This window comes from Phaethon lepturus, unplaced genomic scaffold (assembly GCF_000687285.1).
Source record: "Phaethon lepturus isolate BGI_N335 unplaced genomic scaffold, ASM68728v1 scaffold11991, whole genome shotgun sequence".
Taxonomy (NCBI): domain Eukaryota; kingdom Metazoa; phylum Chordata; class Aves; order Phaethontiformes; family Phaethontidae; genus Phaethon; species Phaethon lepturus.
In genome coordinates, this window is record NW_010515594.1 from 40,160 (window position 1) to 52,712 (window position 12,553).

The following is a 12,553-nucleotide window of genomic DNA, read 5'->3' on the forward strand; positions in this document are numbered from 1 at the left end:
TTTGCTAATAGTTAGGCTCTTCCAGGAAGCTTCAGATGACCTTTACAGTCCAGTTGGTCTGCTTATGTAAATTCATATGAGGTTAATTGGATGCTTTCTGAAAGCATCAGGGTTATTGCCCATAGCTGTACAGCACGCTAGCTCTGACAATGTTTCCTGGTATAAATAAATCCTCAACATTGTATTTACCAGCATATGTCAACCACGGTTGTCACGACGTGCATTAACATATTCAAAGGCCTTTGACTTCTTAGAATTTCTTCAAAAATTGTGATTTTAGAAGTGTATATAGTGTTATACAGTTTCTTTGAGGTCAGAGGGAAGGAGGAAGGAATTTCTGATCTAGGAAGTCTTGACTTTATGGCAGCCCTGGTTGGGACTCTTCCTCTGTTTTGTGCAGTATTAAGGTTCCTAGAAGTTGAAGATGGCTTTAGTAATTTAATGTTGATAACAGCACTGTTTCTCATCTACTAAATATTAAAATCTGTTTTAAGCCTAAGCTGAATAACTTAGATGGCAATTTTGATCACTTCTTAATATTTAAACTTGTTTCTTTATATGTACTTTTAGGAAATGTGAAATTAATTTGGATTATGCACTACCAAGGAAATCAAGCTTATCATCTGACAGTAATAAAACATTTTGTATGATTGGCCATTGTACATCGTCTCAAGAAGAATTGCTTCGATTGTCGGGTAGATGGGATCTTGGAAATCTGCTTCTATTTAATGGTACTTTTGTATGCTTTTTTCCTTGAATAAGTCTTCATTTCCTCTTCTGCTTCCAAGATCAAAGGCTTAATTTGGTATTTTTTAACATGCCAAGATTTTATAGTAAAAGCAACAATGCGTTTTTTTAGTGTAATACATCGGGGAGAAAGTAGGCGAATGTTACAGCATTTGGTACTTCCTAATGGGGTGTTCTGCTGCTGTGCTCTTGCTTTCTTTTTAGTGACGTAATTGGCAATTTCAGTTACTTCAGTGTTTCTTTACATTACTTTAAATAACACTTTGGGGTAAGGGATGGAGAGATGGTCATAATTGCTGTGTTTGTTTCTTAAAGCACTCAGTCTCTCCCAGCTGGAAAACTGATTTCACCTACCTGCTTCTAAACTACTTGTTTCAAATTAGTTAAAGCATCTTAAAAAGTAAACAAAATCTGAACCACTGAATACTGAGTTAAGCATGCTTATTTCTGAAACTGCTGAAGTTACTTTGGGGTTTTCTTAGATGTGTAACTCTCCTCCCTCCTTGGAAAGTTTTGTCCAGGACCTCTGGGTGTTTCCTTAATGCTGAAGGCTCGAGCCCTGCTGGTCACCCAGCCATGTGCAGTGGCCTGGTCAGGACTGCTACTACACAAGTGAAATCAATTTGCCAGGGTGTGTGCTGTGTGCAGGTGTTGTGTGTGAATATATGGTGTATTTGTGTGGGCCATAGGTGAGATGCTTGTCATAAGTGTAAGCTCTATCTGGTGAATCTACATAGTCTGATTGCTGTATGCTGACAGCCAGCGTAATTGATGTATCCAGAGAGCGCTGGATTTACTGCTATACAGTTGTCATGCACCTGTATATCAGACTTGGGTCCTTCTGGATGGTTCTTTTGAATTTGCATTCTCACAAACAGGTGACCTGAGATGTGCTGTCCAGAAAGGGAAGGGAGGTTCCTTTGGCCTTCTACTTCCTACATGTTTTTTTCCTCCTTGTTAGTTGTAGTGAGCTTTTATTGTTGTTGCATCCTTCTGGGTCACTCCACACAACTCTCCATGATGTAGCATGTTGTTGCTGTCTGTAATCTTGCTATGGTCTGAAAACTTTGGGGAGGCTTGTATAGATGACTTCTTAATTTTAAAAAGTGCAGTTGATTATTCAGAGCTGTTGTTCCTCAGTTCATGCAGAGCATTTTCCTTACTTGGTTTCAGTTGCCTCTGCCACTGAATTGATCAGGCCTGGGATGTGTCAGATGTCACTGATCTACAGTAGTTCATAAGAAGCACTGGACTGTACTAATTGTTTGTCATCAGCAGGTCCTACAAAAACCAGGCGGTGATCTTCCTTGTAAAGTCTCTGATGCAGTCTACTAGCCGATGTATGAATTTTGCTTTATTGTATACTAAAGAGTTAACAGTTTATTTTCTGGATTTTAGGTGCAAAGATTGGACCAGAGGAAGCATTTTACTTATACACGTGTGGGCCAGACTTCACATCTGTAATGCCTTGTAAATATGGCAAAACATCGACTGATTGCTCTAAGTACATAAGTAAAGAGATTCTACAATGTGAACAAATTAAGGAGCTCTTCATGGCAAAAAAGGAAGTGGATGTTGGGCCTTTAATTGTAAGTTACGACTTAAAAATGGTTCTTAAACTCTTAGAACTGATTAAGAAACTGGGAATACATTTTCTATTATCTCCCAAAGTGCTTTACTTTCTCAAAGCAGGCAGGAGCAAATCCTATTCTGATTAAAATCACTGCAGGGTTCTTCCCACTTATTTCAATGGGAGTTGAACTCCACAGAGGGTAGCTGTTTCATCTTGGTGTACTGGATTCTGACAACTTCTATATATTCCAGCATCTATAATACTATATATTTAATCTGTCAGATAAGTAGGCACTTCCAAATGTGCATTAAGTACCTGCCCTAGGAAGAATAGGTAGCTCTTCTCTCCGTTAGTATAAAGGTAGCAAAGGACAGATTAGTTAACCTTTTAACGTTAAAACTGAGAGGAAAAAGGAGGGTTTATCTGGCTTTAACAGGGAGCAAAAAGACTTCATCCCAATTACTTGAGGGTTTTGAGAAGGGAGTAAGTTTGCATCAAGTTCAGCTGAAAAGTTATTTTCCAGCTGGCAGATCTTAGCTTTTCCCATCTTCCCTGAAAACAGTCATGCCAGATGCGGGTGTAGATATAGTTACACTAGAAAAAGAATAAAATACAACTTTATCAGTGGAGCCTGCTATATTTGGGGAATTGGCTGCATGTACTGGTAACTCCTGCTGTATGAATTGTTTCCACTAGTGGAATTTTTCTGATCTCGTTCTACAGCAGCTCTGTAGCTGTAGTCAAAGGGTCATTCTGTCTGGATGTGATCCTTTTAAACAATGGTACTAAATTTTGAATAGGTTAAGAAGGAATGAATGGAATAAGTAAAAAGCCTAACAAATCAGTCATGCAACTTTTAAGCTGTTTTGCCTTACAAAACACCAAGTAACTGAAGAGGAAAAACTATGTGCTCAAGTGATGAATTAATCTCTACACTTTTGCATAGAATGCAAGTATCTTAAATGTAACTATTTCTCTTTTAAACAAGCTCCCAAATATGATCATTTTACATTTTTTTTGGTGAAAATGAGTCCATTACTATCCATAGGAGCTTGGGTTTTGCTCAAAGTCTCTTCCTCAGTAATGAAACTTCTTCTATTGAGATCCTTTTTCTTATGGCAAAGCTGATTAAAGAATTGACAAGTTTTAGGGAAAAAAAATGGGAGATAACTTTCTGGTTTGGACTCTACACTTTAGAAAGGGAAACAATTTGCCCAATACCTCTGCTTATTTTCTTTTAAATTTGTCACTAACTTCGAATGCAAAATAGTTGTAATTCTTCAGGTGATAAGAGGGGGATCCTTGGTAGAATGTCTTAGTGCTTTCCTAACTTTCTGTGCTGTAGCTATTGTAGACATTTGCTAGAATTTAGGAATCCTGATGCGTTTTAGTGGACATGCATCCACATGAAACTTGCATGCTAATAATAAAGTAGAAATGAATTGCCTAAGTTGCTGCTACTTGCTTGTTAGGTGGCTCTTTTGTGTGTGGCTTTTTGCATTTTGCGAGTGGATTTTTTTTTTTGTATTAAACTTTCTTGAAAAATTTTAGCTTATAAACCTCTCGTTTCAGGAGAGTCTTGCTGTTGTTTATACCACATGGTGCCCCGGTCAGTACACCATATATGAACCTGTTATTAGACTGAAAGGTCAAGTGAAAACTGTACCTTCTCAGAGACCTTTCAGTTCAAAAGAAGTTCAGAGCAATGTATTGGACTCTCATCACCTGAAAACACTTCAACCTGTTGAATATAAGACTCTTCAGGGTATACTACATGAAATTGGAGGAACTGGTGCATTTGTTTTCCTCTTTGCTAGGGTAAGGGGGCTGGGGGAGGGGGGGTGCATGTATGTGTTCTCCCATGTAAAATTTTCCTTGGCTCATAAGTAGGAAATAGCATATTCTAGCTGCCTTGCACTAGTCTGCATGTGATTTCTTTATTCTTAAAGACGACTTGTGGAGAACATCTGTGGCATAACACAGACTGCATCATACCAGTTGTCTTAAATTGGAAACTTAATTATAATTCTATTATTTAATGGTTTTTATGACATTGCCAGTATGTAAGATGTGGTGCTACATTCTGATTTAGAGGTAGGGCTTCTAAATGTCAAAAGAGATTATCTTTAGGAGTGCTGTAGAACTGTTTATTTTTGGTTTCTAATTTTTAAAAGCACTTAAATTCATTGCATAGCTTTAACACTTTAAACACAGGATATTCATGATGCAAGCATGTATAAATGTGAAACTACATAGTGTGCAGAGCTTTAATTTTACTTAATAAATAGTGAGAGCTTTTTTGAGACCTGCTCAGCCATGTTCAAAGACTTATCCCGTCTAAGAAAAAAAACGTAATTTCAAAAATATTAAGGCTATAAGCACTAACTTAGTTACTACTTTGCTGTGACCTTTACATGGAGAGGCTAATATTTGTGCTAGATGTCTCTGAAGTACTACAGTTAATTCCAAATACTAATGTAGGCCTAAAACTTGTTTGTTTTGTATGCCTCTCGCAATGGTAATGTTCTGAAAGGTATGTGGAGAGTAACCAATGCACATTTAGACTAGAGACAGTCAGGTGTTCAGACTTCTGGTTATGAAGACACTGCCTGCTGTAATTTTAACATGGATAGTGAAATCTGAGGGGAAAACCCCTATTCATGTTATTGTATTACATAAATTTATGCCAAGTATGTGCTGCAGATCCTGCTGTAGACTCTATTTGCATCAGTAAAGCAAGCAAATAATAGATGAGCTGTCAGATGATACAGGCATACATGTGTATAACTAAGTGCAGCTCTTAACGGGTACATGGCAAAGGAACCTATAGGAACTGAAATTCCATTTATGTGAGATTTCCTTCTTGTATGTTTTCGGTAAAAATACTGTTTTCTCTTGGGATTCAAGAATTGTAGGAAGCAGAGTGAGGAATGGTCCGTGGTCTTCAACTATCAAATTGCTTGTCTCTATGGACAAAACAAAACTTTAATGTTTGATTGGACACTTCCTGGTAGAGATAGCCTAGACCTTCAGGAACCCTACTTTAAAGCTTTCCTTAAACATTTAGGAAACATACTTTTCCAGGGCAATCAACAGAGTTTATTCTTATTAGTGGCATATGTATTTCGTGACCTTGCAAATTTGTAGTATAGCAAGAATAAATTGGTGCCTTCTACCTAAGTTTTATTTAGAACAGATTTTTTTCTTAAAAGGGATTCTTGTAATGGGACTTTTATTTTCGTAGCAGGTCATTTACCGCAGTAGGAATTACCACTTCGACTGTAATATCTGAATGTACACACATCAGCAAAGATGAAGGTTATGTACATAACCTCAAAATCTTTAAGGCAGATTTAATCCAGAAGTTCATGATTTAAGACTGCAACAAAGACTTTTTAAGGCTTTTTTCTAAATGTTTCTAATTTAAGCTGTTTTATGAAACTTGCCTTTTCTTCAGGTTGTAGAGATTAGCAGCTGTGAAGACACTCAAGCTTTAGCACTACAACTTATACTATCTTTAACAAAATACAATCAGCAGAGAATACAGGAGATGGACAATTGTAATGGTTATTCTATGATTCATCGAGTGTTGATCAAACCAAAATGCATTGTTGGATTTTGCATGCTGAAGGTAGAGTGCTCCATAAACCTGATACTTTGTTCAATGTTAGCACAAATTTAGAAACTTCTCTGATTTTAATTCTACACTTGAAGCTGTTTTCACAAAGTCAGAGGAGTGATTTGAGGCATGTTTGGTCTAGGAGTGTTTTGCCTTGAACTAGAAACTCCTGACAGGTTAGAGGAGAAAAAAGCGTTGAAAGACCCTGATTTCAGAGGAGATGGCAATTGGGGTGGGGGGAAGCAGCTTTGTTTTTCTGAGAGCAAAGATCTTCAAGTAAGCCTAAACTTGGAAGCAATTAATAAAAACATTTGAGTGCACTTGAAAATATTTTCAAATTTTTGTACTGGTGTTATAAGAATGAAGCCTCCTAAATGTCTCCAGTGTGGTTACTAAACTCAGTAACTGTTTTCAAGGTTGACCAGGTAGATATATGCCTTCCCTGTCAAGAGTTTGATGTCTTGGTAAAGATTTTTTTTTTTTATAAATTGGATAGGACCACTGTACTGTTTTGTGCTTATGACATTAAAAAAAAAATTTCCCCCTCTTTAAGACTCTCCTTGAAGGATGCTGCAGTGATGAGATTCTCTGTATAAATGAAAATGGGCAATTAATGCTTGACACAGATTCTACTGCAGTTATCCAAGATGTTCAATTGCTAGAAAAGCTACTGCTTGACTGGAAGATATGGTCTAAAGCAAAGGTAATTACTTTTATTTTGGACAGATTTAAAGTCTAAAAGTCAATATTTAAAAAAAACGATAAAGTATTATGAGGTCTGAAATTAATTTCTCCAGTTAGATGTCAGCAATTACTAACATTTTCTAAATTAATGGTCCTTCTTATTCTTTGAATAGCTGATAGTAGCAGCAAGCTCCCGTTATCAATGATGCTGGTTGCCTTAGTGTATTAAATTCTGTAAATGTAATGTATGTAAATGACTTGTTAGTTGAATAGATCAATTTTTTTACAGAAACTTGCTAAGACTGAGGAGGACCTGCTTCCCTCTGGAGTTAAGCTGTTGAAAAGAACCATGCAGTGTTAATATAGCAAAGAGTATACAAAACTAGTTTTAGACAAGAAGTAATTTTTTTCAGCTTAATCATTAAAATATGCTTAATTTTGTATGAGCATAATTTCTCTGATAGTTTCTAGTTCTGACCTGGCCATTTGCAGTCATTTAGTCTTTTTCTTAGTTGCAAAACTAACTTGATTTGGCTATGTTCCTAAACTCGTTTTTTGGGGTTTTTTTATTCTCAGTGTGTAGACTCAGAAATGTATTTTTTTGAAACCATGTTCCTGTTTCATTTTTCTTTTTCAGCAAGGTGTCTGGGAAACTCTGTTAGCAGCTCTAGAAATCCTTATCAGAGCTAACCATCACCAACAGATGTTTAACATTAAACAGCTATTGAAAGCTCAAGTGGTGCATCACTTCCTGTTAACTTGCCAGGTTCTGCAGGTACTTTCTCTCTGAAACCCTACTTTGTGCTTGGCAACTACTCGGTTTTATTTGGAGGGTGGAGGGCCATGGAGGGAGGGAAGAGACTAAATGCTATAGAAAAAAACTACTTCAGTAGGCTGTCCTCTGGGCTTTTGGACCCCTTTCATCTTTTTCAATGGGCATTGTTGCTTGTGAACTAATACAGTTCACTGCTGGGTGCTCTACTTACTGCTGGACAGAAAGGGCAAGAGATTTTAACCGCCTGGTACTATTTGAAAACCTAGGCCCTAGGTTACTTGCACAATCCCCACATGAGTAGGAGCTGAAATGAACTGTGACTTTTTTATAAAGACCTGAGATGTCTCTTACTAGTTGGAGTCTTCGTTGCTGAAGAACACAGATACTGTGCAAGTAGCAGGAAATGCCTCTCCTGGATCTCACCAGAGCTAACAGGGCAACCGGCCTGTAGTGCTCCGTCGGAGTGCTCCTCTCAAAACTTTGATCCACTAGGAGCTTCCTTCATGGCATAGAGATAGCTGTTCTAAAAAGAACTTTGGGGAAGTGCTTCAGCCCTTCGATAGACACTTCTTAAGAGCATGATTTTGAAATGGTTTCCTGCTTATAGTACATATCTGTTTGTGAAAATATGTACTGTAATCTCTTTTATGTACACTGCATAGTCTATCTTGCATTCCTCTTTATTCTGAGTTTCTCACTCTAACACATGAAATGCGTTTATTGTTTTTCCCTCTCCTAATGATTTTTTGTAATGTGTTTTTTAATCAGTTTTATTGCTGTGAGTTTTTAATTTCTTGTTGTATATGTGGCATTCCCTAATTTGGAACTTGTTAGTGGTTTAGTTGACTTTAAAATTGTATATTAATGCAATGCCTAGATACAGAATGTTGCGTAGTATTTTCCCTGTCTCTTGCACATGAATACACACTAATATACATGCCTACTGGGGGGGAAAAAAAGATTTATTAGTTAAAAAAAAAAATACTCAAATTGGCCAACAGTGATTTGGCAATTTTTGGGGAATGGTGGAATAGAAGATAAAACTATGTAAACCATTCTCTTTGAAAATCTCATTTAAATTAACTTCATTTAGTCTTTTCATACAGCAGTTGCGGTTAAGGTGCTTGGGTACCAAAAAAAGGTGAAATTTAGACACGTTAAAAATCACCATGCCCACATTACAGTGAGGTTTCCCACAAGTTTCTTGAAGTCCTGTTCTAACATCAGTGTTCAGTTAATAGTTTTTCAGATAGCCTTTGTCAAACTATATAGAATGCTTGATCAAGCAGAGATTATAAATATAATTATCAATTAAATTTCAAATGTGTATGTTTATAAAAATGGCCATTGAAGTGGAAATGCAGAAGACCCAGTGGCACTGTTCAGAAAGTTCTTAATGTTTGAAATGTTAGTATCAGCAACTATTTTAATTTCTCTACAAATATGTAATACAGTGACAGTAAACTATACTTTCAATGGTGATTCGTGCCCTAAGGCTCCAGCATTTAAGTCAAGTCGTGTAGTATGCAGAAGATGTTAACTTTCTAAAAATAAACTTGCGTAATATCTGCAATATTTTGCTTGTCCCTGAATTTTAAATGTGCTGGATTTGGGTAACATTGAGTAGGTACAGTAGCTCCTCTCAAATTAAAAATACAAACTTAATTACTTAAGCTTTTTTTGTCTGTTCTTCTACTACAGCACAACAATTTCTGTCAAATTAAAAATACAAATAACTTACAGTTGTACTGCTCTTCCTTTCTAGGAGCATAAAGAAGGGCACCTTGCATCCCTGCCTCGGGAAGTTTGCAGGTCATTTGTGAAAATAATTGAAGAAGTACTTGGATCTCCCCCAGACCTCGAATTGCTGACACTGGTCTTCAATTTCCTCTTAGCAGTTCACCCTCCCACTAATACATACGTTTGTCACAATCCTACCAACTTCTACTTTTCCCTGCACATAGGTAGATATGTCACATTTAACTTAGAAATAAACAATAAGATAAAAATCTAGTCATAAATTAATATCTAAAAGACCTTCTTTGACTCTTTATAAATTGCTATTCTATGAATATATTCTTTGATTGCTCTGTTGTAATAACTATATATAAAAAATTATTGAACTGTTGGGACTTAGTAAAGTGACACTAGTTTACGATATTGAGACATTGTAGTTAAACTTTCTTTGGCTTACTTGGAGAGCTTTCTTCTGTCTACAGCCATAGATAAATGCATAACCATCAGAGAGATTAAGTTTCTTTATAGTTCAGTGCTGCTAAATGGAGTGCATGTTTGCTGCCTGTATGGACACATTTGCCTTCAGGCAAATCTCAGATAAAAATGTTTAACTTGCCTATAAATGAATCTTCTTTGGATATATGTGTATATGGTCCTGACTCCATCTCTACTTTCTTGTTTCTTGTTACTAAATTCCTAGAAAAATTAAAGGCCTGTGGAACATTTTTAGCAAATGATCTGTTGCACTGCAAGATGTTATTGGCAGTCACCCTCAGTGCATTGCGTACGAGTTACTGAAACTACCTATGTGCTTTGAGGGGTGCAGATCTAGGACAATATCTGTCTTTAATGTATCTGTACTAGATGATCACTTTGGCAGAATGAGTGATTATGAGCTTTAAAAACCCTTTCTTGATCTTTTGAAAAATTATATAGTGGTAGATGTGTAGTTCATGCTTTAATATCAGCATTGTACAACCTTAGCCATAACTTATGTAAACATGGAAAGCATCATCCAAGTTTGAAATGTTTTCTCCTTTCGGAGATGCCTGTGTACCTCCAGTTTTAATAGTCAGTTTCAAAGGCAGCACCGTTGTTTTTATCTGTATCTGTCCTCTAATACTAAGATGTCAAATTCTGAGTAAGAGTAGAATGCAGTTTTTGACACTTCGATCCTCAGGTGAACCTGTTTGAGAAGAGTCATCTGTTTTTGACATGGGAAAAAGTCAAAGTTGTTATTGCTTGTATGCCTGCAAGGACCATCTTTAAATATAATTACTTTAGAACATCATAATATTTTCCATGTTCTGAAGTAAATTTTAAAGATATATCACTAAAACAAAAAATTGTTCTCAAGTGTTTTTTCTCAGGTGCTCTCAGGTGTGAGCACTTCTCATTAGCCTACAGTGATCAGGCTGAAATGTAACCTGGTTACTATGAGCCTAACTGTATCAAGAATGCTAACTTAAAGCTGTTATGTAACTTTTCCCCTTTTCTTTCTAGATGGCAAAATTTTTCAGGAAAAAGTTGAATCACTTATGTTCCTGAGAAATTCCAGCAGTGGTGGGAAGTCAATAGACAGTTCTGCATTTGTGATTACAACTCCAACTGGATTTACAGCTTTACCACTGGGAGGTAAAACAACGCTGGAAAAACAAGGACATTAAGACACAGTCCTTTTGGCAGACAACTAGTGTACCTTAAAGTGTTACTTTCCCACAGATATTTCTTACAAAGCTCCCCCTGCCTCTTGGAGCTTGATGCCTGAACAGCAGAGTAAGGAGGATTGAACTGAACATGCTACCTAAACTGCTTGTCATTCTCAAGTAGAGACAAATGGCCACACTGGCTGAGGCAGTGAAGTGGACCAGATAGCTGAACAATTTCATTTGTTAAACAGACCTAATGATAATGCCTTATACCAGGCAATAGTTGAAATAGTGATCCACAAGCAGCTATCCTATCCGTGCAAAAAACATTAAGCTGATACTTTTCTTTATTGGTGTGTAATTGTTAACATCCATCTAAATACAGTTATTAAAGTATTGGCATTTAGTTACACTGCAGGTATATATCATGTTCCTACATGACAGAGGATGGGAAGGTCAACAACTTGGATACCTTGGTTATATAAATTAAAATTGAGTAGTTTTCTAGAAACAGTCTCATTATACAGTATACTAAGCAAGTTGAGGTCTACAAAGATAACAGCTTTAATCAGTTTTTAATTTCTCTGCTATAGGTACTGAAATGGCTTGAAGTTATTAGTTCAAGCTGGTAACTTTTCAGTTGGTGTGCTGTCAGTGTGATGGTTTTGTATCGTTATTGAATTAGTTTTTAATGATACTTTTTACACAGATTTGCACAGGCAATCATCAGATACTACCTGTAAAACTAAAACTAAAACATAGCTTACACCTAAGCCTTTATTTAAGCTCATTGACAAGGAGACATAAATTCTAAATAGAAATGCATAATCTAAGCAAGTTTACCAATATATACAAAATAGGAGTGGTAACAAATTACTCCGATCTCAAACTTAGCTGCTCTGTATTTCAGATCGTGTATGACTTAGCTATAGTCTGTGTATCACCAATATAATACCTTTTACAACTGATGTCTTGTTGCTACTTCGCTTAGGAAAAGCAAATTGTGTCTTCAAGCACTACTTCAGTTGAAATAGTGTTAGTTCAAGTGTCTTTTACTAAAAGTAGTGAAATGAAGAGCAAACCACAATACTAAATTGTGTATGAGATTAGTCGTTCTCCCATATGGATTATATATGAAATCTTGTTCTTCTAAACTGAGTACTCTCTTATATCAATTGTACCAAACTGTTGTTCTTGAGTAAAGATTCCTCTGGCACACATGAATAATACTCAACATTTTTTTTTGTGAGAATAGGTGTTTGAGTGTTGTGGTTCTGAATTTGAATTTCTAAATTTAGATAAAATAGTTGAAAGTGTTTGAATTGGATAACTTGCTACCTGCATGTGGATCTGCAATTTGTTGCACTACCTGCTAATGTGTTTGCAAGCTTGGCTGTAAGATTGTTGCAGCTATAGATACTTCCTGTTGTCTGAAGGCCAGCTTGGTCTGGGTATGTTTGCATGTGTGTATATATATATATATATATTTGTTTTATATACATTTCACTTAAAAATTATACCTGATGCATCATCATTGCATTAGTTTTCAAAATACTTCTGAATGAACAAAGTATCCTTTCCCTAAACCAACAGAAAGCTTCCCTTACCAGTCTGGTATACAGACTGCTTTGCCTCTTAAATATCTTTTATGAAAGACTTTGTAATATGCTCTGAAAGTTTGACTGTTTCGGATCAAAATGTGTGCTTAAAAGGAAACCCTGTTAAATAAAACATGTAACGATTTGTTATAAATCTGAAGTACATGTAAA

The 12,553-nt window shown here is 36.3% G+C and overlaps 1 protein-coding gene across 1 annotated transcript in view; it reads left to right on the forward strand.

Annotated features, from left to right (window-relative positions):
- The window catches only part of LYST (lysosomal trafficking regulator), a 67,158-nt gene that overhangs the window by 22,431 nt on the left and 32,174 nt on the right, over window positions 1–12,553 (forward strand). Inside the window, 8 exon segments of the mRNA XM_010295828.1 lie at window positions 571–731; window positions 2,146–2,336; window positions 3,893–4,138; window positions 5,778–5,951; window positions 6,493–6,642; window positions 7,261–7,398; window positions 9,164–9,362; window positions 10,639–10,770. Of these exon segments, the coding sequence (XP_010294130.1) occupies window positions 571–731; window positions 2,146–2,336; window positions 3,893–4,138; window positions 5,778–5,951; window positions 6,493–6,642; window positions 7,261–7,398; window positions 9,164–9,362; window positions 10,639–10,770 (1,391 nt within the window).